We start from the raw sequence: 27823 nt of genomic DNA, 5'->3' as shown, positions 1-27823 counted from the left end.
GAAATAGCACGGGCTAGCCAGTTTTCGAACTGGTAATTGAAAAATATTCAACGTTTGCAAAGTCATTGAAAAATAACCACTATTTTGCTGCAACATCGGATGTTCCAGCATAATATACTAGAGATTGATACACATGTATCTGAACTTTCAGCATATTATGCTGGAACTGCAGCACACAGAAAGTTCTAGCATAATATACCGGAGATTGGAGCACCTGCGTATGACCTTCCAGCATATTATGCTGGAACTCCAGCATAATATGCTGGAACTCCCAGTATATTATGCTGGAAGTTCACATGTAAAAAATTCAAATTTCAGTATATTATGTTGGAATATTTTTTAGATTTTGAATAGTGTTTTCGTTCAAATTTATCTTTACATGAAAAGTGACTAAATTTCGATTAATTTTGAAACTATAGCAATTTCACCCGTCTTTATTAGTTTGATATAAGTAAAAAGTATTTTCTCCATTGAACTTATTCAATTTCTTGACTTCATTAACGTGACTATTTATATAGCAGATAAATTGGATAATAGGACCATTTAAGACGTATGTTTTCATTATTTTTCACGAAAAATATGTGTAATAACTGCACTCTTAATAGCGGGTTGATTTTGGATTTTGATCATATACTGTAAAAAAAATTACACATTTAAATTTGAGTATATTTTAACTTGTATTAACATGTTACTTATCACTGTAACTATATAAAAGTTAAACATATTAATTATTTATATAATTTTGTTAACTTAAAAGTAGTACTCCCTCCGTTCTAATTTATGTGAACCTCTTTGACTAGGCACGGAGTTAAAAAAAATGAAAACTTTTAGAATTTATGATCCTAAATAATTCAAAAAGGGGTCCAGAGTATTTGTGTGTTTATAAATGCTCATTAAGGGTAGAATTATAAGTTTAAGTAAAATTGTTTAAAAATTTAGAAAATGGTCATTTTTTTTGGAACAGACCAAAAAGGAAATTGGTTCACATAAGCTGGAACGAAAGTAGTACGTAATTCCGTTGCTGTTAAACCTTGGTCGGGTTCGAGCTCTGAGTATGAAAAAATCTTTGATAGGGAACGATTTCTCATGAACGGGGCCCTATCCGGATATAATTAAGTTCCAATACGAATATCTTACACCGGATGAAAAAAAAAAGAAAAAAAAAACTTGGTCGAAAGCAAAGCCAAAAGCAGCAAATTTCAGCTGTCTTCCCCTTCAAACCAGAGTCCAGAGATGATGAGTACAAACTTCAGAATCCATCCAGACTTGTCCAGAAGAATGTTAGGTTAATAAAAAAAAAAAACGATAACCCATCTCGTCCACGTGTCATCTCTTTCCTCGACGAGTCACGAAGTTTCTATATTTAGAACCAACATTTACATATATATAACCAACTCCCCTGCATTTCTAATCTCATAGAAATCAAACAAACAGTTCAATAATTTGTTTGAGATTGTATTAAGAAATTGTCTTTGCGAATTGATTAGTGAATATTTTTTGGGTATTTGTGAGATGTGGCAGACGTGGAATACGCCTTACCGGAAAGATGACGTGGAGGGCGGAGCAAGGGCGTTGTATCCGACGATGTTGGAGAGTCCAGAACTCCGCTGGACTTTTATTCGGAAAGTTTACTCTATTTTGAGTCTTCAACTTCTTCTCACAATTGCAGTTGCCTCTGTAGTTGTTACAGTTCACCCAATTGCACATTTCTTTGTGTCAACTGGGGCAGGGTTAGCTCTGTATATTGTTCTTATAATCACTCCCTTCATTAGTACGTCTCCTTTTCTATATAAGTTATTTTTTATTAATTTAATTTTGATTAGTCGAGGTATACACTCGAATACTGTTAATATATTGTTGTGTGTGCAGCATTGTGCCCATTGTATTACTATCACCAGAAACATCCAGTCAACTTTTTGATTCTTGGGTTGTTTACAGTTGCTTTAGCCTTTGCTGTGGGATTGACTTGTGCGTTCACTAGTGGTAAGCTTCGTCACCTTTAATTTAGGGGTTTAATTACCTTCATTTCAATGCCTCTCTTTGTTTTGATTTGTTCCGTAATTTTCTGCTTACCTAGTTTTAATTCAATCAATTTATTTATGAATGTTAATCAAAGTTCACATCTAGTCTTAATCTTTTAGAGAGAAAGGGTCAATAATTTTAAAAATTATATTGTTTGTTTGTTTTAAGCCATATCTATTGATTATGCACGCTTTCTTGATAGAGTTTGTCCTTAAAATATTTTCTTGTGGCACTGTGTTAATATAAACTTTCATATCATCGGACAATATTAAATATTAATGATGTGAACCAATGAATGTGACAATGATCTTGGGCGAGATATCTAATAAGTCCACATTTTTGGTAATTAAGTGATAGAGATTAAAAAATGTGATATTTTTTCTAAGCTTGAATCTTGGTTGTATAGAGTCACCTGACACTTTGTCAAAGACAACAAGTAGTTAGAAAAAAAAAGGTTAAGGTATCTTAAGGAGCAGAGCATTTCAACACTAGCGAGCAACATAACAAATACAACTTCAATATTAGTCATACCGTGGATTTTATTTATTATTCGAGCGTCATCATAAAATTTGTAAACAGAGATATTGTTATTTATAAGATGGTATAGCATTGTCATTTTTTCTGCTGGATATGAGGCAAAATATAGTGTTATCACTTGATCTATTCTCCTCTTAGAATTGTCATGTGTTGCTAGCTTTTCCCTCTGGATAATTATAGAGACTTCAACTGGTGTGTCATAACTGGATAATAATACATCTCTCTATTTGGATGTCACAGGCAAGGTAATATTGGAGTCCGTCATATTGACGACAGCAGTGGTGCTTAGCCTAACAGTGTACACATTCTGTGCAGCAAAGAGAGGCCACGATTTCAATTTTCTAGGACCATTCTTATTTGGTGCTCTCATTGTTCTCATGTTGTTTGCCTTCATCCAGGTTTGTGGACTTTTGCCATCTCTTAATTCGTATCAGTGTATAAATAAGTAGCTATGCAATTAAACTAGGAAGTATAAGTCGCAATTGCCAAATATAAACCCCATTTGGCAATTGCGACTTACACTTCCTAGTTTCGTTCAACTGCTATATTTTAATCGCTGAACTCATTGCACTCTATGCTTTGTGTAAAACATGCTTGATAGTGAATTCAAAAAACTATCGTTTGTCACGTTAAATTAAAGTCACCTATCGTTGTTTATAAAACTCTTTGGTTGAACAAACATTGCATTGGCCTTAGAGCTTAGTCTATTATATTATCGTGACTTCGTCTCTATATATTTTTGCCTTTTGCAGCTTCTGTTCCCATTGGGTAGGATCTCTGTGATGATCTATGGGTGTCTAGCCTCAATTTTATTCTGTGGATACATCGTTTATGATACAGACAACCTAATCAAGCGCTATACTTACGACAAATATATCTGGGCTGCAGTTGCCTTGTATCTAGACGTTATCAATCTCTTCCTATCTATATTGACTATCTTCAGAGCTTCTGAAAGTTAAGGGAGACAGCCATACATATGATTATCTTTTTCCTTTTTTATTTATGGTCTTATAAGTTATTTGGGTGCAATAGTAGTCGGTGCATAGATGTAATTGGATACTATGACTCATGTATGTTTTTATATACTATAAAGTTAAAAGAAGCTTCTTTTAGAAGCTTTTCCACCTCCCATCCTCACCAATCCACCCTACCCTACCCACCCTACCCTTGATCTTATCTGCTCTTGGGGTTCTAAACCTTAAGCTACTCGAGCATCAAAAGGTTGTTATCTGTTGGTTTTGGTAATGAAGTTGTATTGATTGCACCTGCGGACTCAAAATTTATACATTTGTTTAGTCAAGTATACGTAAACTGACTCGAATACTGTTAATTTATGGTTGTGTGTGCAGCATTGTGTCCTTTGTATCACTATCACCAGAAGCATTAAGTTATTTTGATTTGTTCCGTAATTTTCTGCTTACCTAGTTTAATTCAATCAATTTATATATGAATGTTAATCAAAGTTCACATCTAGTCTTATCTTTTAGAGAGAAAGTGTCAATTGATTATGCACGCTTTCTTGATGAAGTTTGTCCTTAAAATATTCTTCTTGTGGCATTTTGTTAAATAAACTTTCATATCAACGGAAAATATTAAATAGTAATGATGTGAACCAATGAATGTGACAATGATCTTGGGCGAGATACTTAATAAGTCCACATTTTTGGTTATTACGTGATAAAGATTAAAATAAGGTGATATTTGATATTTTTTTCTACACTTAAATTTTTAGTTGGATAGAGTTACCCGACACTCGTACTAGTCAAAGATAACAAATAGTTATAAAAAATCAACACTGACGAGCAACATAACAAATCAATTTCGATCTTAGTCATAATGTGGATTTTATTTAATATTCGAGTGTCATCATAATATTTGTAAATAGAGGTATTGTTACTAAGATGGTGTAGCATTATCATTTTTCTACTGGATAGGCAAAACACAGTGTTATCATTTGCTCTATTCTTCTCTTAGAATGTCATGTGTTGTTAGCTTTTCCCTCTAGATATAAATGCTCTAATGCTTTTAATTAAGCAAGAGAAATAGAGACTTCAACTGGTATATCATACTGTGGATAACAATAAATATCACTGGTGCGTCATACTGTGGATATTAATTATGTCATACAGCGACGTAAAATATTTTACCTTTGTGGCGACTGCACTAAAAACAACTACATACAATTATTACTTTTCGTGGCGACTTTTATGACCGCCACTTCAAATGGTGACATACAAATATGACTAAAAATTCTCTATATTTTCTAATAGAATATAAATCTCTAACAAGGCTAAACTCCTAAAAATCATGGACCTGAAGTAAACGTACTAACAAGACAAACAAAATTTTAAATTATTGATGTCACCTATATAGATTTTTTATTAAATTTATATGTGATTTTAGATCTACCTTGTCCCTATTTTTTTTGAAAGAGCACTCGAAGAAAATATTATATTTCATACTTACATCGCCGAAAAGAAACTATTACAAATCAACTATTAGAAGAAATCATGTTGAGAGAAAAAGTCACAGAAGACCTCTTTAGTGCCCTTATGTCTAAATTATTCATTATTCATTCAAATTTTACAAGTTTGATCAAATACTAAGTTCAAAAAGAATTGATTTGAGGATTTAAAAAATTTCTAACACCGAGACTTCCCGGAGCTTTACTCAATACTACCCCAGTTTCTTTTGATAAATTCAAAGAAATTCATTTACGTGCACCAAGACACATGCGGAGACAAACAAATATAACTTTGGGGCGACTTTTAGGCTTGCCACTGAAAATGGTTTACTTTTGGTGGCGACGTTTTGTTATCGTCACTGCAAAAAGGCGAAATATAAATCGTACCTTTTGTGGCGACGTTTGGGTCGCCACTGAACACGGCGGCGTACAAAAACTCCCTTTCGTGGCGATATTTTGGGGTCACCACTGAAAATGGTTGCATACAATATTATCCTTTGGTGGCGACTTTTAGGGTCGCCACTGAAAAGGCGATATAAAATTGTACCATTTGTGGCGATGTGTTGGAGTCACCACTGAAAATGGCTGCATGCAAATACTCCCTTTTTGTGGTGACGTTTGGGGTCACCGCTGAAAAAGGAGACACATAAATATTATCCTTTGTAGCAATTTTAAGGGTCGCCACTGAAAATGGCTACATAGAATTTGTGACGATTTAAAAAAAATTAAGAAAAAAACAAGAATGTTAAGACGTTCTGTTCAAAATTTAAGAAAAAGCCAAATAGGGGGTCGAACGTGTTTTTAGCAGCTCTTTTTAAAAAATATCACAATGTAACCCTAACAATAATGAGATGTATATAACGCAAAAAGGTATTATTTGTATAAATATTAATGTGTAAACCTTAAGCTAGTCGAGCATCAAAGGCTGCTATTTGATTGAACAACTCTGTTTTCATTATACGTAGAAGGACTTCTTTTTAGTACAAATGATTACCGTAGCACTACCTTGGCATCATAGAAAATAACTCTAAGAGTTTGTTTGGCCAAGCTTCTTGGAGACCAAAAATATTTTTTTGAAAAATTTAAGGTGTTTGGCCGAGACGAATAAGTGCTTTTGAGCAGCAACAAAGATAATTTTTCTGTTTTTGGAGAGAAACTACAAATTCTAGCTTGTTCAGCAGAAGTAAAAAATTAATTTATTCAAGACAAAAATAACCTTACAATAAATTTATATTTTTCAAATTATTCGACATTAATTTAACATTTTTCTTTTACTTTTCCTTTTCTTTTTTATTTCTACTATGCCTTTTTTCTCTCTTTTTATTAAAATCATATTTTTCTTCTCTTTCTCCTATTCCTAAGAGTAGATTTTAAATTTATATTTGAATGATGTATTTTGATATATTCATATTATCATATAAACAATAAGTAATACCAAATACTCAATGTTGCTGCTTTAAAATAATTATATTTTATATTGATCGTAATTTTAATTTATATTTTTACTTTACGTTTCATATTTTAATTGAATTTTTTGTTTTATAAATATTTAATTTTTTTATTTTTTAAATAATATTAATTGCAAATTGAACATTTACTGTCTTTTTTCGTAATTTGATACCTAAAAGTATTTTTTGAAAAGATTGATCAAACACAATGAACTTGCAAAAATCACTACTCAAATGAATTGATCAAAAAGTATTTTTGAACTTTTCAAAAAAAAATAGTTTTTGATAGCTTGACCAAACGGGTTCTAAGCTTGAGTCAATTCTTATATATTTTATGTACTGAAATTGTTAGAATAGCAAATGGTCACCCAATATTCGGCTAAGCCTATGTGTCCCACTTAATATGCCAGAAAAATAGCTCTCTGACATTTGAAAAAATTGCATGGGACTCCCTATTTGCTCGCCCCCTCTTTAACTTATACTCGTTTTATTTTTTCGTTTGTATCCGTACCCAATTTTTTGTTAAAAGCGTTTTAAAAAGACGATTTTGCTCTTCTTTAATAAAAGACTATTGACAAAACTGTAGACTGCAAGGCAAAACTTCAGCATGTTTTGGTACGAAATTTTAGCAAATGAACTAATAATTTCAGCACGCATTACAAAAAACTAATTAGAAAATTACATACTGCAAGACAAAAACTTAAGCACGTTTAGTCTAAAGTTTTAGCAAATGAACTAAAAAACTTCAGCTTGTTTAGACTGAAGTTTCGGATAAAACTCATGACAAAATTGTAGACTGTATGACAAAACATCACCATGTTTTGGTATGAAATTTTAACAAATGAACTAAATAACTTCAGCATGCATTAGCAAAAACTCATTAGAAAATTACTTACTGCAAGACAAAAACTTAAGCATGTTTAGTATGAAGTTTTAGCAAATGAACTAAAAAATTTAAGCATGTTTAGTCTGAAGTTTTAGCAAATGAACTAAATAACTTCAGTATATTTAGACTGAAGTTTCGGATGAAACTCATGACAAAATTGTAGACTGCAGGATAAATAACTTCAGCATGCTTTAGCATGAAGTTTTAGTTTCAATGTGAAAAAACTTCATGCTATATTAGCATGAAGTTTTAACTTCAACATGAAACAACTTCATGCTACATTAGCATGAAGTTTTAGATTCAAGGTGAAACAACTTCATGCAAGTGTGATTCTGAAGATGAATCTGGACAAGTTTCTGGATTTTTGATAAAGTGGCCGAGAGGAGAGGAGGAGATCTTTTTTCACGAATGAGATTGCAGATCACGCGATTAATGCATGATGCAGGTTTTATATCTTTTGTCAGTGGTGTAATTTGTCATATTATTACGAATTTTTTGTCAGTTGACTACCAAATCAATAATTTTTAAAAATAGGGTACAAGTTTAAAGGTACACAAATATTGGGTACGGCTGCAAATCCGTGACATTTCAAGGAACAAGCAGTTAAGCCCGTCATATTTTCTGAATTCTAGTGGTCGGGGAGGCCCATAAGATTCTTGGCCAACTTAAAAATTAGATTTCCATATATGCGTAGATCCCTTGGCCAAAATATTGCAGAAATATGATACTTTTGGGTGGACAGAATTTGAATTTCAAATTCAAACGTTAAAAGTGTTGCCTATGGGATAAACAAGGAGCAACACTTGTATTGAAATTATGCCCATGAAACACGCAGAGATAAAAATTCAAAATCATCCAAGAACTATTTGTGTACTTTACCCAAATCTGATCGCCTGATGCTCTTGATGAAGCAGAAAAGCAGAATTGACAATGGGCTATATCATAGGTTGTTCTTAGGTTAATGGAGGCCAATGTCTCAGCTGCTCAGGTCCATTGGGCGGAGCTACTTCCGTATCTTTTTGGACTCAGATAGCCTTCACTCTACGCCCCCTGCAGCTGTGCCTGCGAGCAATTCCATAGCTAGCTTGTTAGTTACACTATAATAAACGTGTAACAATAATTTCAACAATAGTAGTGAAGTATAATTTGGTAAATCCGATTTTATAAAAACGACTATAAATTGCATTTGTTAATTGCGACTTATAAATTCTCATTTGTTAATTTCGAACTTCTAAGTCAGCATTTGTTAATTACGACTTACACTTTCTTTGCATAACTGCTTATTTAGATTTGATATCATTTTTCTTAATAAACGTGATGTTTGGACTAGCTTATAGGTATCTTGATTAATTTTACGTGATACCCGGTTACTTCTCACCAACACAGGTATCATATTCCTTTGTCCACCAAAATTTGGACAGATAAGAAAAGATCGCATAGTGTTTTTTGATTCTGTTAGAGTTTGAACATAAAATTTCAGAGGCCACATACTTACCCTTAAATGACCTTTTTATCATTCCTTACATCGTGCCATAGCCACAAACCAAGAAAGTGCTTGAAGATAAATTGCTTGAAGTGGAAGTGAACGACGCTTTCCCAAAAAGTAAGACGTTGAAAGTCAAATGGGGGACTAATGCTCAACTCAAAGACACACACAGAAAAAGAGAGAGAATGTGGAAAAAGGCAAAGCAAAATGCAGACTGCCTGGACATGTGAGACCACATGAATCTCGATAAAGATGATTCAATGGTCGTCAAAGGGGAGCAATTATGTCTTGGCTTTTTCTCAGTGGTTTATTAATTTTCCATTTAGATTCTGTAGACAAAAGAGTGGAAGATCTTGTCTTGAACACTTAAATATAAATTTTTCTTTTAGTTTCTGGGGCCTTTCAAGACCATTAATCTGAAATGAACAATGAATTTCTACCCCCATGATAAAAGAAGACAGATGAGAGCGGGTCAAAAAGAATGATTGTCAGACTTCTAGGTAAAACATATATTAGAAAGAATAGAAAAGTGAGAATTATATAAGACAGCACGAGTTGCTTTTGAATTTGAAGTGACGTAGCTGGTCCAAGAGATAAATGAGATTTATTGGACCAAAACGGACAATATGTGTCAGTGAATTTGGACTACATGATACACCATTTCTCTCCTTCATAGTTACTATAGTAAACAGAATACTTCACCAAGCAAATTTTTATGGCATTAGAAGTGACCACCCACTTATGTCTGAAGCATGTGTCAACGTGTTATGTCTCCAACACTAGACACTCTTTTAAGTACTAAAGGAGGATTTTGATGGCATTTTGTTAACGCCCTTCGGCCAGAAAATATGCCTCGTCTCTCGTTGGTTAATTGGTCACCAGTTTTTCTGATCCACAAATTTTGTTTAGTGGTATCTCCTAGAGATCATCTCTTGTGGTTAGTTGGGGTTCAACACATGCACTTAGATCCTATACAGATGAGTAGCTATGATTTGAATTTTATGAGTTCGTAATCTAGTTAATTTTAAGTTATTAAATTTAAAAATTAATAATTTGTACACATAGTTAATAGGTTTAATTTAACACTACTAAAAAACTGTAGGAAAAAATAAAATCGACCGAAGTCGGCCGGAAACCAAGTAAATTGGTCGAAAAATTCAAATAACAAATTGTACATAAATATACCGACCATAATCGGTCGGACAACGTTGTCCTGCAATAAAAAAAAGTCTTCTTTATTTGACACATTTGAACATTCCGATCGACTGCGGTCGGAAATGGTCAATCTTTAACCAAGCCTTGTCAGACTTGCATACTTTCTACCAAAGAAAAGTTTAATAAATTTATTTTCTAGAATACTGATCAATGTCGGTCGGAAATTTTAATTTATTTTTTCCCGCCCAGTGTCAATTATTTTTTTCGATAACAAAAAATTATTTTTAAAATAATAATAAAGTTACCGACCGATTTCGGTCAGTATTAGTGGTCAAAATGGTCAAACACTTATAGATTATTGTTATTTACAATCCACACACACACACACACACACACACACACACACACACACACACACACACACACACACACACACACACACACACACACACACACACACACACACACACATATATATATATATATATATATATATATATATATATATATATATATATATATATATATGTGTGTGTGTGTGTGTGTGTGTGTGTGTGTGTGTGTGTGTGTGTGTGTGTGTGTGTGTGTGTGTGTGTGTGTGTGTGCGCGCGCACACACATATATTCCCCAATTAGTACTAATTGATCAATGGATCAATTGGAAATTTAATTATATTCGATTAACTTATGATATATTTTTTCTCACTTTATTTAACCTAGAACATGCATCATTCTTGATTTTAACTGGCAAGACGCTTGGGCATATTGACGACCTTAGTAAATTAATATTGAGTTTTAACGTGAGAGTGATCGAGTCTAAGTATTGGCATCCAAAACGCTATAACACATTTTAAAATAAAATGTATAGTGCTATAAGATGTAGTGCTATATTAAAACTTAAGTTGTAGCAACAACAATATATACTCGGTCAAATCACATGATATGTTACAATTTAGGATGTTACGTATATGTAGATACAAAAACAACAATAACATACCCAGTATTATCCCACATCGTGGGGTCTGGGGAGGGTAGTGTGTACGCAGACCTTACCCCTACCTTGTGAGGATAGAGAGGGTGTTTTCAATAGACCCCCGGCTCAGGAAAGTATAAGCACCACATTAATAAAAATATATACAAGAAGAGACAGTACGAAAAAGTCATATAAAAGCAGAATAAAAATAACAAGATAGTTAACAATGAAAGAAAATAATGGTTAGTCATAAAAACCTACTACGAACAAAAAGCGAGACTATGTGCCAATACTACTGTTATGAACACCCTAGAATATCTACTCTACTACCCTAATTCTCGACCTCCATACCTTCATATCAAGGGTCATGTCCTCGGTCAGCTGAAGTTGCGCCATATCTTGCCTAATCACCTCTCCCCACCTCTTCTTTGGCCTACCTCTACCTCTCCGTAGGCCCTCGAATGTTAACCTCTCACACCTCCTCACCGGGGCGTCTGTGCTCCTCCTCCTCACATGACCAAACCACTTAAGTCGCGCTTCTTATATCTTGTCCTCAATAGAGGCCACACCCACCTTGTCGCGAATAACCTCATTTTTATCCTATCTAACCTGGTGTGCCCGCACACTCATCTCAATATCCCCCATCTCTACTACCTTCATCTTCTGGGCATGAGCGATCTTGATTGGCCAACACTCAGCCCCATACGACATCGTTGGTCTGACCACCACTCTGTATAACTTACCTTTAGGTTTCAATGGCACCTTCTTATCACACAAAACACTGAAAGCGAGTCTCCATTTCATCCTTCCCGTCCCAATACGATGCATGACATCTTCATCAATCTCCCCATCCCCCTAAATAATAGACTCAGGGTACTTAAAATTTCCTCTCCTAGGGATGACCTGCGAGTCCAGCCCCACCTCTTCTTCCCCTCCTTGAGTCTCGCTACTGAACTTACATTCTATGTATTTTGTCTTGGTCCTTCTTAACTTGAAACCTTTAGACTCCAGGGTCTTTCTCTATACCTCTAATTGTGCGTTCACACCATCTCGTGTCTCGTCAATCAAAACAATATCATCTGCAAATAGCATCCACCACGACACCTCTCCTTGGATGTGGCACGTTAGTACGTATACCACATGAGCAAACAAAAAAGGGATGAGTGCCGACCCCTGAAGTAACCCCATCATAACCGGAAAATGGTCCAAGTCCCCCCCCCCCACCATCCTCACTTGGGTCTTTGCTCCATCACACATATCCTAAATCAACCTAACGTAGGCAACAAGTACACCTCTAGCCTCCAAACATCTCCACAAAACCTCCATCGGAACTTTATCGTATGCCTTTTCTAAGTCGATGAACACTATATGCAAGTCCTTCTTTCTCTCTCTATACTGCTCCATCAATTTCCTAACAAGGTGGATAGATTCTGTAGTCGAACGCCCCGGCATAAACCCAAACTGGTTCTCAGAAATAGACACACTCTTCCTCGCCTTTAGCTCTACCACTCTCTCCCACACTTTCATCGTATAACTAAGCAGCTTGATACCCCTATAGTTATTGCAATTTTGGCTATCACCCTTGTTATTATATACAGGAACAATCGTGCTCTATTTCCACTCTTCGGGCATCTTCGTCATTCTAAAAATAACATAAATAACCTAGTGAGCCACTCGAAGCCTGCCTTGCCCGCACACTTCCAAAATTCCATCGGGATTTCATCCGGCCCGGTCGCTTTGCCCCTGCTCATTTTAGGCATAGCCCCCTCAACTTCATCAACTCTAATCCGCCTACAATACCCAAAGTCACAACGACTCCCGGAGAGTTCCAAATCACCCAGTACAATGCTCATGTCCCCCTCCTTGTTCAAGAGACTATGGAAGTAGGTCTGCCATCTCCGACGGATAAGTCCCCCCATCCAACAAAACTCTACCTTTTTTCGTCCTTAATGCACTTCACTTGGTCCAAGTCACGCACCATACTTTCTCGCCCCTTAGCTAACCTGAACAACCTCTTATCCCCGCCTCGGCCCTCGAGTTCCTCATACAAACGACTAAAAGCTGCAGTTTTGGCCGCCGTAACTGTTAGCTTTGTCTCTTTCTTAGCAAACTTATAATGCTCCCTATTCGCCCTCTTCTCCTCCTCGTCTACACTTTCCACTAGCTTCAAATATGCTGCTGTCTTGGTTTACTCTTTTCCTTGCACCTCTCCATTCCACTACCAGTCTCCCTTGTGACCACCAGAGTAACCTTTTGAGACACCTAATACCTCTCTCGCGGTTTTCCTAATGCACTGCACAGTCATGGTCCACATAGAACTTGTGTCCCCACTACTCCTCCAAGCCCCCATAGTCAACAGCTTGACCCCCAACTCCTCCGCTATAGCTTCCGTCAAGGCTCCCCACTTGATCCTATGTTGGTTATACATTGCCCTATTCCTCGTGATCTCAAGATCCATTACCAGGAGCCTATGAAGGATCGAGAGGTTCTCACTCGGGAGGACCTTGCAATCCGTGCAAAGACCTCTATCGGACTTCCTACAAAGTAAATAATCACTCTGAGTCTCGGACACCGAACTCCGGAAGGTGACCAAGTGCTCCCTCTTCTTCGGAAAACTTGAGTTTGCTATCACCAAATCAAATGCTCTAGAAAAGTCCGGTAGAGACGTTCATCCTCCGTTTATATCTCCAAAACCAAAGCCACCATGCACATCATCATACCCCCCCCCCCCCTCCCAGACGTCTCTCCAATGTAACTGTTGAAATTTCCTTCTATGAAAAGCTTCTCGGTATGCGGGATACCCCGCACCATCTCATCTAAATCCTCCCAGAAATGCCTCTTGACTTCCTTATCCAAGCCTGCTTCGGGTGTGTATGTACTGATTATATTCAAAGTAAAACCTCCAACAATTTGCTTAATAGTCATCAGCCTGTCATTCACCCTCCTAACCTCCACCAGTAGTTCACGGAGGTCCTTATCAAACAAGATACCTACCCCGTTCCTGCCCCACACCCTCCTAGAATATCATAGCTTGAACCTGTCTACATCTCGCACCTTATCTCCAACCCACCTAGTCTCATGTACACAAGCTATATTAATCTTTCTTTTCTCGAGAATCTTCGCTAATTCTACAGATTTTCCAGTCAAAATCCCTATGTTCCAAGACCCCACTCTCAATCTAGTAGCTCCCTTAGCCTCTTAGCCTAGTAGCTCCCTTAGCCGCACCCCCTCCCCCTCGCTGACACCTCCGAGGATAAGACCTTACCCTACCATCGTTCACCAAAGCCACTATAATCTAGGAGTCACTACGCAAGCACTATCCTGAAAACAAGCGACAAAATAAAATGAATTACCGAAATATAATCTACACTAAAGGTCGCAAAACAGGTGAAGAAATAAAATAAAGGAACTAACGGAAACTATGATCTACAACTGAATGTCATCAAAACAGGTGAACAAATAAAATAAAGGAACTAAAGAAAACTAATAATCTACAACTAAAGGACAGAAAAATGGGTAAAGAAATACAATAAAGGAGCTAAGGGGGAGTATAATCTAGAACTAAACGTCAAAAAGAAAATGTGCAAAACTAGAGCATAACTACTAGGGGATATATGAAATAAAGATTCAAAATAAAGATGTAAACAGGTAGATAACAATATAAACAAGTAGGCAAAGCTATCACTAATGCAATTAATTTGACAATGTAGAGCAAATACTAACTAAAGCTTTAAGAACAAAATAGGCAGGCAAGAAGATACAATTACATTAAAATATCAAACTATTGAAATATCAAAACAATAGAGGAACAATAAAACCTGGATTGCAACCCTTGGAGTTAACGGAAATCTGGCCGGCGGTGGATTGCGACGAGCTGACTGCAATTGAAAATTTGAATGGCACTAAAGAAACTGAGCAAGGAGGGGTGTAATCCAATCGTAGAGTGATTCTTGTCTTCTTCAAGATGATTAAGAAAATGGTCGTCCTTTTTGATTCTCTGATGTTGAACAAGAACCCTTAATTTCTAATTAAACAAATTGTCAACCTTTTAAACCTCTGAGCAATTTCAAGGAAAATCCGGTGACCGGAAGATGGTGATGACATCAGAAACCGATGAGAGAGAGAGAGAGAAACCAGACGAACACCAAACGGAATCGTATCAGCTGATTCTCTTGACGAACTCACGATTCTTCAACAGGCTTTAGTCGGCACTAAGGTTTCAATCCGGGCCGAGTACGAACAACATCCAATTCAAATTTATTGACAGAAAACGCAGAGAGTTTAGACGTATGGAATTGAATCAAAGCACTGATTCTTCTAAAGTACGCACATAGCAGGGAACACGAACACATCTTGAAATTGCGACGGAAGCCTAGACCAATACGATACAGTGAACCGATAATGGGTGTTTTACCTAGTTGAAGAAGAAGATGAAGATGGAAGAAGAAACAGAGAAATAGAGGAAGACGCTAAATAGTGAACCTCTTATATATATATATGTGTGTGTGTGTGTGTGTGTGTGTGTGTGTGTGTGTGTGTGTGTGTGTGTGTGTGTATATATATATATATATATATATATATATATATATATATATATATATATATATATATATATATATATATAGTCCTTAATTAAAATTAATTTTTGACTATTTCACTAAATACCGACTAACTTCGGTCGCTTATTTAAATAAAAAAATTGAAAAAATAAAAATCAACCGATTTTGGTCGTTTAGTTTATGTTCAAATGGTCAAATATTCACTTAAATGTACCGTCCGCCTTTTCCGACCGAAGTCGGTCAGAAATCTGTAAATTAGAGCCCCAACGACGGGCTTTCTTCCCCATTTTTCTATTTTCTCTATCTCCCATTCTCTCCTTCACCCTACTCCATCCTAAAGTGATTTCACCCAAATCCCACCCAAAATCTATTCCTACCTCTATTCTCCCCCAAAATCTATTCCTACATCCATTCTCCCCCAAAATCAAAGTCCCCCATCATCCCCATCTCGTCCACCGCCGCCGCCGCCGCTGCCACCTTCTCCGCCGCAACTGTCTCACTTTCTTCTCCTCCACCACCACTTCTTCGCTGCCCCCGCTGCTTCCACCACCCACCTCACTTCTGACCACTACTCAACCGCCGTTGCTTCCACCACCTGAAGGTTAGTCACCAATATTTTTTTAAAGTTACTTTAATTCTTAAATTTAGCGTTTAATTTATTGTTCTGTTAGTATTTATTGCTTTTCGAAATTTAGGGTTTATTGATTTAGGGGGCACTAATATTGTTCTATTAGTATTTATTGCTTTTATTAGTATTTATTGCTTTTAGAAATTTAGGGTTTATTGATTTAGGGGACACTAATATTGTTCTATTAGTATTTATTACTTTTAGAAAATTAGGTTAACTAATTGTGTTAGTCTAATTGAATGTGTTAACAAATTATAATTGAATGAGTTAGTCTAATTGAATATTTTAACAAATTATAATTGAATGAGTTAGTCTAATTATAATTAATGCTAGTGTTATCTATCTTGAAAGTCTTTCAATTATATTGCCCGTTAATGGTCTAACTGAATTTTAAAAGAACTTATTTAGGGATATATGAGAACTTTAAAATTAATATGCACTCAAATTATTTAAATTAACTACTTTGTAACTAAAGTTTTTTTATCTAACTTAATTCTATAAATTAATTTGAATAATCAATTAATATAACATGTAATTTATTTGTTCTTTGTGTAGATGGAACATCGTAGTTGGATGTATAATATGAATTATCATAATCGTCGATTTTTAAGGGAGGAATTTATAGAAGGGGTTAAGGAATTTATTAGGCGTGCAATGTCAGTTGAACCATTTTGGATTAGAGGGATGATTAGGTGTCCTTGTACGAAGTGTAAGTGTTTGAATTTTTTGGGTTCGGAGGATGTTACAGCTCATCTTTATAGAAAGGGGTTTATGCATAATTATTTTGAGTGGACTAGTCATGGAGAGGTTGATGGTAGTGATGGTGTATTTCATAACATAGTTGTTGGTGAAAGTAGTATGTCGGTGGAGAATAATCAACATCCTAGATACCATAAAATGGTTGAGGATACTTTTAGGATGCACTTCGTGTTGAACCCCATGAAAGTGTTCAACAAGTTCCTAACAAAGAGGCAGAATATTTTTATGAACAGTTAGAGGCCACTAGTCATCCACTATGTGAAGGGAGTATGCACTTTCAGTTGTATGTTGCAGTTAGATTATTAAGTATCAAATTAGATACCAATATTTTTCAAGCGGGAATGAATTTTTTCATTGGCCTTATGAGTGAATTAGTTGACCCAACTTTCAACATACTTGAAGATTTCTATAAGGGCTCTCGTCTATGAAAATCGATTGTTGTGAAGATGGTCAATCGGTAAAATTTATTTATTACTTCTTTCTTTTTGCTGAATTATAATAACTAGTCTATTTAATATAATTGCTATGTTGCAGGTTCATACCTAGTCATCAGACTACAAAGATAAGCACTGAAGTTCTTGGCCAGTTGTATGATGTACCCTATGTGGCTTGGAGTGATTTTTTACCAAAGCTCGTGGAGCAATTTTTCAACCAATTTAAGGTTTTAATACAATTATTATCTATTTAAGCATTATATTAATAATATTTTTATCTGACGTTACACACTTCTTTTACAGACTAAGTGTGCATGAGAGGACCGGCATAACAGCATCATTCTTGCCAATTTTGAGTTCAAATGCCATAAGAGACTATCTGATTCCTTCTGTTCTGCTCGGAAGAAAAACAAAAAGCCTTCATGGTTTTTACCGCATTTATGGGAGGATCCACTGAGGCAATGGGCCACTGAGGATTTCGAGAAGAGGAATGAACAAGGAAAGAAGGGTCGAGCACTGAGAAGGGTGACTCTTTGTACTATATGGGTGCAAGGAGCATGGGGACTACGAGGAGACTACTGGTAATTCCTTAAAGCATATAAATCTATTTTTTATCGAACTATATTTATTTTAATTTAGTTAACTAGTTTTATTATATTTGTAGGAAACAAATATAGGAGGAAGCTGACTCATGATAAGTTCTTCATGGAGACTCACATCCAGAAAAAGAAGGCACCGACAGATCCAAGAAAATGGGTCGAGAACCGGACGGAGAATATATAAGTTTTATAACTACTATAACTTAAAATTAATATTTATAATATTATATAGTTAATAATTTACTACCTTCTAAATAAAGGGTCGATGTAAGACTACTGTGGAGGATTACAGTCAGAGATTACCACCGAATAAGTAAGGCGACCCACCTTCTATTTCAGACGAAGAAGCGCAGAAGATATGGTTGGATGTTATCAGTGATCCTAAAAAGGGGACAGTATACGACCTTTCAGAGAGATCATTTCGGCGCTACAGGGCTAGATAGCAAGATATAGGGACTTCCGCCTAGGGCGAGGCACTTGATAGGTCGACTTTCTCAGCTATGGAGAAGAAGATCATAAAGTTGTCACCAAAACTTGAAAAGGCAAAGGCTAGAGAAGAAAAAAAAGATAAACAATTTGATAGTATTCAAGGCCAGCTAGAAAAGAAGGACCAATAATCTAATATCCGTCAAGTTCAGCTGGCCAATCTTCTTACTAGTGGCGCTTTTCGATTCTCCGGTCTCGTGAGTCTTCCCTAGATGCTAATCCTTCTCGTCATGATCCTTCGAATCATGTCGATGATGAATCTTCTAGTAGTGGAGACGGAGATGATATAATAGAAAACACTCATTGAATGATGTTTATATTATACTTGAAGTTTTAACTTGTGAAAAGTTTAGTTGTTAGAATTTTTGAAACTCTATAAATGTTGTTAATATAGTTTGGTTAGTTGTTATTATTGTTATTGGTTGAATGGCAGTATTGTAATGCTGCCATTATAGGTTGTTATTGGCCGTTGGCAGGTGGTGCAGGTGTAAAATAGTCATATTCTGCCAAAGTTTTACCCAGAAAACTGACCGCATATCGACCAAAGTCGGCCGAAAATGTTAAAATTAAATTCCCAGAAATTCAACATTACCGACCGATTTCGGTTGGTGTAAGCAATAAAAAATTTCCAAGTTTTGAAATTACTGACCGAAATCGGTCAGAATTTATGTTTTTAAATTTAATATATTTTATTATTTCCGACCATCTTCGGTGGGAAATGTATAATTTTTTAAAAATTAAAATATCGACTGATATAGGTCTCTAATGTGAAAAATAATTAAAAATTATTTCCTAGAATACTGACCGATTTCGGTCGGTATTTATAGTTTTCCAACATCTAGTGTCACATAATTCGGTCAAACTATGGTTGAATTTACCGACCGATTTCGGTCGGAATTTCCGACCAGCTTTCAGTCGATAGACGTTAGCGACCACTCATTTTTTGACGAACTGAAGTCGGTCGGAAATCGGTCGGTATTCCTTAGATTCTGACCGATTTTGGTCGGAATCTCTGATCGGCTTCGGTCGCTAGACGTTAGCAGCTAACCACTCCTTTTTTGACGAATTGAAGTCGGCCAGAAGTCCGTCGGTATTCCTTAGATTCCGACCGATTTCTAGTAGTGTAAGCTACTGAGTTCGGTCGAGCTGTAAGCTATACTCTAACTACTCCCTGGCCCTATGAAGCACAAGAGTGGAGCTACAAAAAGAAGATTTAGTGTGAAGTTGTGGGAGAAAAGGATTGCTTGAGAAGGACAAGAGAGGATGGTGGAGAATGAAGAGAATATGGGAGAGTAGTGAAGGAGATCTCCTGGCCTAGAAGATAAAGAACACTACTGGCCTCTATTTTTTCCATTTATGCTCTCTTAAAATTCTTTTCAATCATTTTTCCTGTGCATAGTTACTCATATGAGTTAAGTTCACTAAACTCAAGGTATATAAATTTTTATCAGATCTATAAGTTAATTTTTGACAAATAATTCTTCATAATGAACCTGATATGATTACTTAAAAATAGCGTAATACTTGTTAAAAGCAATTTAATTTAACTGATGGTATAAAATTGTTTAAAACTACTGTTAGTATATAAGTGTGTGTATATATATATATATATATATATATTTTAAATCCACTTATTATAATTACTAAACATTAATGTCCGAGAATGTACTACGCTCCACGGTAGCGGAGACACCTAGCAACTAATTAATGGTAGCAGTTATATATATATATATATATATATATAAAAAAAAACTGCTTTAGAATAAATAATAGGAGTATATATTATATATACAAATTAAGCTCATGTACAAGCTAAATTTTAATAGTGGAGCGACATAATTTTTACTAATCTTATTTTCGTTACTACAGTCAGACCACTATATAACAACATCCTTATATAATAATATTTTTTTATAAAAGTCAAGCTTTTTCGGAATCAATTTTTATGTTATGTTATAATATATGTTCTTTATAATAATACTTCGTTATAATATCTAAAAATATTTGGAACAAACGAGAATGTTATAGAAAGATTTGACCGTATATATCTTCTGCATCAAGATCTTGCTTAGTGATTCAACACAAATTCAGTACGTTTTGTGGACCTCGCTATCCTTTAAACCATACAACTTGCGGCATCCAGGTGGTTGGGTGGGGTACAACTTTCAATGTCATCAGTATCCCATTAGTAACGCACCCAAAATTATGGGCAATGTGTCCAACTGTAATCGCTATTTGTTAGGATCGATCTCAAACGCTTACCATTATGCCAAAAGCTATAGCTAATAGCCGTAACTTTATTTCTTAATTACGTCCACCAAACAAAGTATCATGTTCGACCACGACTCTGATTCGGACCATCCCCTCCCCTTGTGAGCCTTGCCATAGACATGCTGGTGGTGTTACCCAACACAATTCTTACTTAAAATCGTTTTTGATTATTGTATATATACATTTTTTTATAAAAATATATAGGTTATTTACAATTATACACATGATAAAGAAACTATAAAGAAATTAACTTTTGTAGAACAGTATATCCAGTGACGTCCCTTGTTAAAAGTTGTCTCCATCATTGTATCCCATGACACATCCTTTATTGCTCCATATAGAGAGGAATATTCTTCTGATGCAATAACAGTATTTCCACGTCTTAATGGGAGGGTCCTAGCTACTTGTATTGCTAACTCAATTATAGAGCAAATGAGTCATGCGAGCAGTTGTGTCTCTCTACAATATAAATATATACTACACTTAACAATGAAACAGATTCCAAATTTTAATTTAATAGATTCAATCTTTGAAATTATATGTTCAAATTTAATTTTTTTTTACAATTTTATTATTTTTTACATATGCATTTATGTTGCGTGTACAAAATATTAAATTCAGTTGAATCCGTAGCTCTAAGGTTATTTCGGCCTATGAATAAATAAACAAATAAAGAAGAACATTTTCATCTATTATTAGACTTCAAGCCGATCACTGGTCAAAATCTGATGCATCCTCTGTAGTCATATAATGCTAGCCATTTGCAATTCGGATACGATTGTCGTTATTTCATCTGACTTTCAGAGGAATGGAAAGCTCACTGATTTTGCTCCCAATGTTCTTAAAGGGTCCCATTAAAGTCAACCAAAAATAATGTGAGCAAAAGGAATCATTAGGTCAATGAATATGCCTAGTCGACTAAAATAATGTGAGCAAAAGTAGTCATCAGGTTAATGAATATGCCTGGTCGATTTCATAGGCGTTTGCATAATATTTGATAAAAGAGGATAGTTCGGGCGCACGAAATATCTCGAAGACATGTAGGATCTGACGAAGGGCCGTAAGGGGTATAATGTAGGCAGCATACTCTAATGCACCACGGCCCAAATCTATGACTTATAGGTCACAGCAAAATAACTTTATCATTGCTGTAATGTTCCCCTTCTTAAATAATATTTGATTGAAATAGATTATTTTTTAAAAATATTCGAAGTTAATATTGAAACAATGTATATAATGTGCTATGTTTCAACATGAATTTCACCGACTTATGCTCTTATGATATGACCACTGACATATTATGATATGTTAGAAAACTATAATTATTTTTACTGCATGAAAAGATGCCTGTTAAGATAAGACACTTGATGTTTGTAATCGAAAAAGTTAATTAGCATCACTTTGCACTATGTGTGAACGAATATTTTGATAGTTAAGTAAATGGGCCTTATTAGGTGTTTGTTCTCTTAGATAATGATTAAAGATTTTGTGTCTGAAATGATTATACCTTTCAACATATTTCCGATAAGGATCAGTGCCTGAAAAACTTGTGCAACTTACGTTAACTTGTCAAGAGCTACAGCAAATTCAAGCCTATCATCTACTAGTGTAAAAGCAAGTAGAAGTCTCTCATTGGTTTTAATCGAATTACAGACACAATTAATTTTTTAACTTCAATACCATACAAGAGGGGTGATTTATGTGCTACTATTGCGGAATAATAAATGTAGAAATTAAAGAACACAAGAATTTTTACATGGAAAACACCTGGCTCAAAAGGTGAAAAAACCACGACCTACTTCCCACTGGATTTTTTCAAAACTCTTCACTAAATTACAGAGCTAAAAACTACATTTACAAAACACTTTTGTAAACCTAGGATTAACTCTAATCCCGTTGTGGCACACAACCTCTAATTGTTGCGACAACTTCAAGTTAACTCTAACTTGAATACTCTGAGTACCTATTACAATTGCCTCTAAATAAAGCTGAAAGATACACTATAAAAACACCTACTACAATTGAACTAGAATAAAAGACAAACACTTGGAACTGGTTCTTCTATCTGGTTCATGTAGTTTCAGGTTCGCACACTTGAATCACACACGAACTGCTTGCAAAATGCCTTACTATTTTGCTCTCAATTCACGTTTAACTTCTACTTTTGTGCGTCACCTGTAGAATGAGAACATCCTGCGATTTATAGAGTTAGTAGAGTAGAAAATAACTAGAGTTTTAATGCTACTCTTCCTTGGTGGAAGAGTTCTAGTTGATCTCAACCTCTAACTACTCCCTTATCTTGGATAGTGTTCTCTTTGATTAAGGAGTCCTTCTCCTTATCAATCATGCAACCATTTTTCAATTAGGAGATATTAATTAGACCAAGTTAAGCTTATCTCCTTCACGTGCATCCCACGTGCTCAAATCTGCCCGTGTCTATGCACACAAGGGATGGACCTGGTTCATGCCTGAGCTTCCTTTGTCAATCTTCAAAACTAACCTTCACTTAGGTCAACAAATCCCCCATTTTTGATGATAACGAATTCTGTGCTTTTCATAGGCTTAGGCCTTGTTTCAACTTAGCTCAACATCAACACAATGTTAGAATTATTTTTCCTTTTTATCATTTATCATCAAGGACCGGGTTCATTAGGTTATAAACATCATTGTTCAAAGTATAAAGCACAACCTTTTCCCCCCTTTTGGCATCGTTGAAATGTTGCATAAAAATATGTGATTCCTAAATTTTAAAACTTATTCATGGCCATTGGGGCTACTTCAAATGCATTCATGGATTAATCATCAATAATCAAGCTAAGAATTTAAACTATCAGAGAAATATAAACAGACAGTTAGAGCAAAAATCAGCAAATTTTATTGATAGTTGATATGATTCTTCCACAAAACATAAAAAGAAATAAAAATACTGAAAACATGAGCAACCAAGAAACATTCCAAACTGGGTCACTGAAATGTCTACACTGGGCTAGAAGTTTAAGGCTTGGAAGAACTGGGGGCTTGGATTTTGGCTTGGAAAAGTTTCAGCATGTCTTGAAGAATTCCATCATTCTTCTCCTTTTCCCTTGCTAGTTCAGTTTTGAGAGCATCTCTCTCAAACTCTACCTCAGCCAATCGTATCTTCAGCCTTGCTATCTCAGCCTCCTTTTCCCCATTCTCCTACACCAAGGCTCTGACCTTCCTATTGACTGGTGTCTTTTTGGATGAACCGGGTTCATTTGGAGTGGCATGGACCTCATAATCACAAGCAATCAGAGTATTAGCCCCAAAGTGATCTTTGCTTGTAGCCATCTCCCACTTCTTCAGGGGCGCCTTATAATGTGCAAGCACAACTATGAGAATGAAGCCATAGGGAATGGCATGAGCCTTGGAGCCATTGATAACCCTATCAAGAAGCTGGATTATAAATCCAGGCCAGTTAATCTGCCTCCCACTATTCAAGCATTCCATCAAAACCAAGTCCATGAAGTTGGCAATGTGCCTCCTTTCCTACCTAGGCAGAACACACTTGTTAATGAATTCAAATAGCACCTTGTGGGGTGGCTTCATTTCACTCTTGTACACAGCCTTGGGCTCACATTCCTCCTCATTATCGCTGAATTTTCTAGTGATGGCAAGGGCAGTGGGAAGGTTTTCTAGACTTGGCCATTTCAACTTTGTGTAATCATTGTACCCCTCAGCAGATACGCCTAGAATCTCACCCAGCTCCTTTTTATCAAAAGAAATTTGCACCCCTTTCACCAGGATGGTAACCCTTCCATCCTTCACTTCAGTTTTTGCCATGAACTTAATAATTTCACCCCTTGCCAACCTGCCATCCATCTGAAGGACCATGTCCTTCCAGCCTTGCACTTCTAATTTCTCCAACAGCAGCACCATCCCTTCCTCCTCCAAATCCCTGAGGAGTCTACCCTTTATAATTGTTCTTTTGCCAAATTTGGCCATCTTGTCCTTTTAGCTATCTGATTCATCTTCATATTCTCCACTCAATTCCTCTTCTTCAGCAATTTTTACTTGTTTGGTTTTTACTGCAGACTTGGTCCTTTTTGCCAGAGTGGATGGTTCCGCAGACTTTGACATAGAAGTAGATTTCTTAGTGGAAGTCTTGGCTTTCTTGGGCTTGGGAGTCTGAACCTCCACTTCTGCAATCACATCTTCATCTTGATGGACCAAGTCCATCTTATCAACATCAACAGCCTTACCAGGCTCACCTACCTTCTTCTTCCCTTTGTCCACCTTTGTTTTTTGTTTTCTTCTAAGGCTCTTTGCAACGCTGCCTCATTCTGCTTTAGCTGACTTCTTGTGGCTCCTCCTCGTGAGGGAGGACTTTCAACAATGTCAGAAGGGGCATCCTTCCTTTTCTTGTTAGCCCTAGCAGTGCTAGGGGTATTAGCCTTGGAAGTTCTCTTCTTTTTGGGGTTGTAGTTGTCTCCTACTTTCTTCAATAGTTCTGTGAGGGTTTCTTCAACTGATGAACCAGGTTCATCTACATTTTGCCCAAGTTTAACCAGCCCTTTAGCAGCTTCTCCAAACACACTTCCCCCTGTTTTCTTGACACTTTCCTCCACATTATCTGCTCCACAAATAGCCATTCTACATGTATCAGGAGTGGGTGAAGAATCAACCACTCTTTTACCCATTCCCCTTTCTTCACTACGAGCATACTCACTCTCCTTTTCTTTTTCCTTTTTATTTTTACCACCTCTCCTTCTGGACTCAGAAGTTTCTACATCCACCACAGATCCAACCAAAATAAACCTATTCTCCAGATTTTCAGCCAACTCAAAAACGATCGCAGTAGTAGTATTTGGGCTAGAGTTTACCTGTTCAGTATCAGAAGACCCAGTTTCTTCCCCCGCAGTCACAGACTTGAAAGAGTCGTCAGAGTTATGGGGTTCTTGGTTTTGGATAGCTTTTAGTTGTGCCTTTAATTTCTTTGATAACGCACTTCCAGCCACAGTCTTGCAAGCAAGCATTTTTACTCTTCTTTTCTTAGGCTGAGGAGTGGTTGAAGATGAAGATCATGGTGGGGATGTACCAGGGTTATCAGAAGAGTTAGTCATTTTGTGCTTGGTTCTGGAAGAAGGAAGAGAGGTAGATTGAAATTTGGAGAATGAAAGAAGATAGAAAGAATTTTCGACGGTTTGAAAATTATAAAGAGAAGGCAGAGAAGATGATGATCAATTTAAAGAAAGAGGGGTAATTAATGAGTAGTGGTAGGCTCATCAGAACCAAGGGGGTAATTAGAAGTCTAATCAAACTGAAATGTCAGTTTTGAATAGACGGTGGAGTCTTCCCTAAAATCTAGGTGTTTTAATTTGGTTAGGATTCTCTTGAACGGAACTGGTTCAATTTAATTGGATAAGTTTAAGAGAAATTTGGACTTAGGTAGAACTCTGCTCATGATTCAAATATTATTATTTCAAATTGTGTAGAGTGTAGAAAATATATTGTGTTATCTAGATGAACCAACATTGATTGATGAACCAGGTTCTTCACTGAAAATCCTCTTGTGCATATCTAAATTTGCCAAAATAGAGAAAATATCATTAGAGTTTAATGAGTCATTTTAACACATGGCACAAGAGTATACTATTTGTAGTATGAGACTGAGCAAAAATTAATCTAGTTATTTACATAATTTCTAGATTTTCTAACCAAAATTGTTTTTTAAATATATATTTTTCGTTGTGAATTCTGAACTGGTCCTGTTAGGTGATCTTAATCATCCCTAATTCTAACATGTTCCATTCAAAGTGATCTCTACTTAAGACTTTTGTGAAGATGTCAGTTATTTGCTTGTCAGTAGCACAAGATTCCATAGTGATCAACTCCTTTTCATAGTTATCCCTCAAAAAGTGATGCCTAACATCTATGTGCTTAGTTCTCTTGTGATGAACCGGGTTCTTGGTCATACTAATTACACTAGTATTATCACAAAAAATAGGGATACAACCAACATCAATTCCAAAATCCTTTAATTGTTATTTGATCCATAACAATTGAGCACAACATGAGGCAGCAACAACATACTTAGCTTCAGCAGTAGATAAGGCCACTGAATTTTGCTTTTTGGTGGCCCAAGACACAAGACATGAGCCAAGAAAGTGTGCCATACCTGAGGTGCTCTTTCTATCCAAAAGAAAACCTGCACAATCAGCATGAACATATCCCACAAGATTGAAATTACTACCTTTTGGATACCAAAGATAAAGATCAGTGGTGCCTTTTAGATATCTCAAAATTCTCTTGACAGCTGTCAAGTGACACTCCTTTGGATTTGCCTGAAATCTTGCACAAAGGCCTACACTGAAAACAATGTCAGGTCTACTAGCAGTAAGATACAGCAATGAGCCAATCATTCCCCTATACAACTTCTGATCAACAGATGAACCAGGTTCATCTATATCCAACTTTGTAGCTGTTGCAATAGGAGTGTCAATTTCTTTGGAGTCTTCCATTTTAAACCTTTTAAGCAACTCTATTACATACTTATACTGATGGATCATAGTTCCATTTGAATTTTGTTTAATTTGTAAATCTAAAAAGAAATCAAGCTCACCCATCATACTCATTTCAAATTCACTCCCCATTAGTTTAGTAAATTATTTACTTAACTTATCAGCAGTTGCTCCAAAGATTATATCATCAACATATATCTGAACTACCAAGAGATCTTTACCTTTTTATTTCAAGAACAAAGTATTGTCAATTTTACCCCTCTTGTAGTCATGCTCAAGCAAAAACTTTGATAATCTTTCATACCATGCTCTTGGTGCCTGCTTGAGCCCATAAAGTGCTTTGTCAAGTTTGTACACATGATCAGGACTCTCCTTGCTTCCAAACCGTGGAGGTTGCTTGACAAACACTTTTTCCTTTAGATAGCCATTGAGGAAGGCACTCTTGACATCCATCTGGTGAAGGGTGAATTCCATGTAAGCAGCAAAGGCTATAAGGAGTCTTATTGCTTCCAACCTTGCAACTGGAGCAAAGGTTTCATCGTAGTTTGTGCCCTCCTCTTGGCTATATCCTTGAACTACCAATCTTGCCTTGTTCCTTATAACTTTTCCATCTTCATCAATTTTGTTTCTGAAGACCC

General features: G+C 36.0%; 1 protein-coding gene and 1 long non-coding RNA gene across 2 annotated transcripts; one reads left to right on the top strand and one right to left on the bottom strand.

Annotated features, from left to right (window-relative positions):
- The first annotated feature begins 1201 nt into the window (after window positions 1–1201).
- Window positions 1202–3687, top strand: LOC107776210 (protein LIFEGUARD 4). Its single transcript, XM_016596079.2, has 4 exons — window positions 1202–1771; window positions 1870–1983; window positions 2800–2957; window positions 3312–3687. Exons 1-4 carry the CDS (start codon window positions 1513–1515, stop codon window positions 3516–3518), a joined length of 738 nt encoding a protein of 245 aa, XP_016451565.1. The 5' UTR covers window positions 1202–1512; the 3' UTR covers window positions 3519–3687.
- Window positions 3683–9167, bottom strand: LOC142176676 (uncharacterized). The gene is made up of 3 exons (XR_012705398.1): window positions 8853–9167; window positions 8237–8419; window positions 3683–5653 (listed from the first exon to the last, which is right to left on the bottom strand). It is a non-coding gene; the product is annotated as an uncharacterized LOC142176676 (long non-coding RNA).
- Window positions 9168–27823: the final 18656 nt, after the last annotated feature.

The sequence above is a fragment of the Nicotiana tabacum genome, chromosome 22 (genome assembly GCF_000715075.1).
Source record: "Nicotiana tabacum cultivar K326 chromosome 22, ASM71507v2, whole genome shotgun sequence".
Classification (NCBI taxonomy): domain Eukaryota; kingdom Viridiplantae; phylum Streptophyta; class Magnoliopsida; order Solanales; family Solanaceae; genus Nicotiana; species Nicotiana tabacum.
This window is presented reverse-complemented; position numbering and strand designations above follow the sequence as displayed.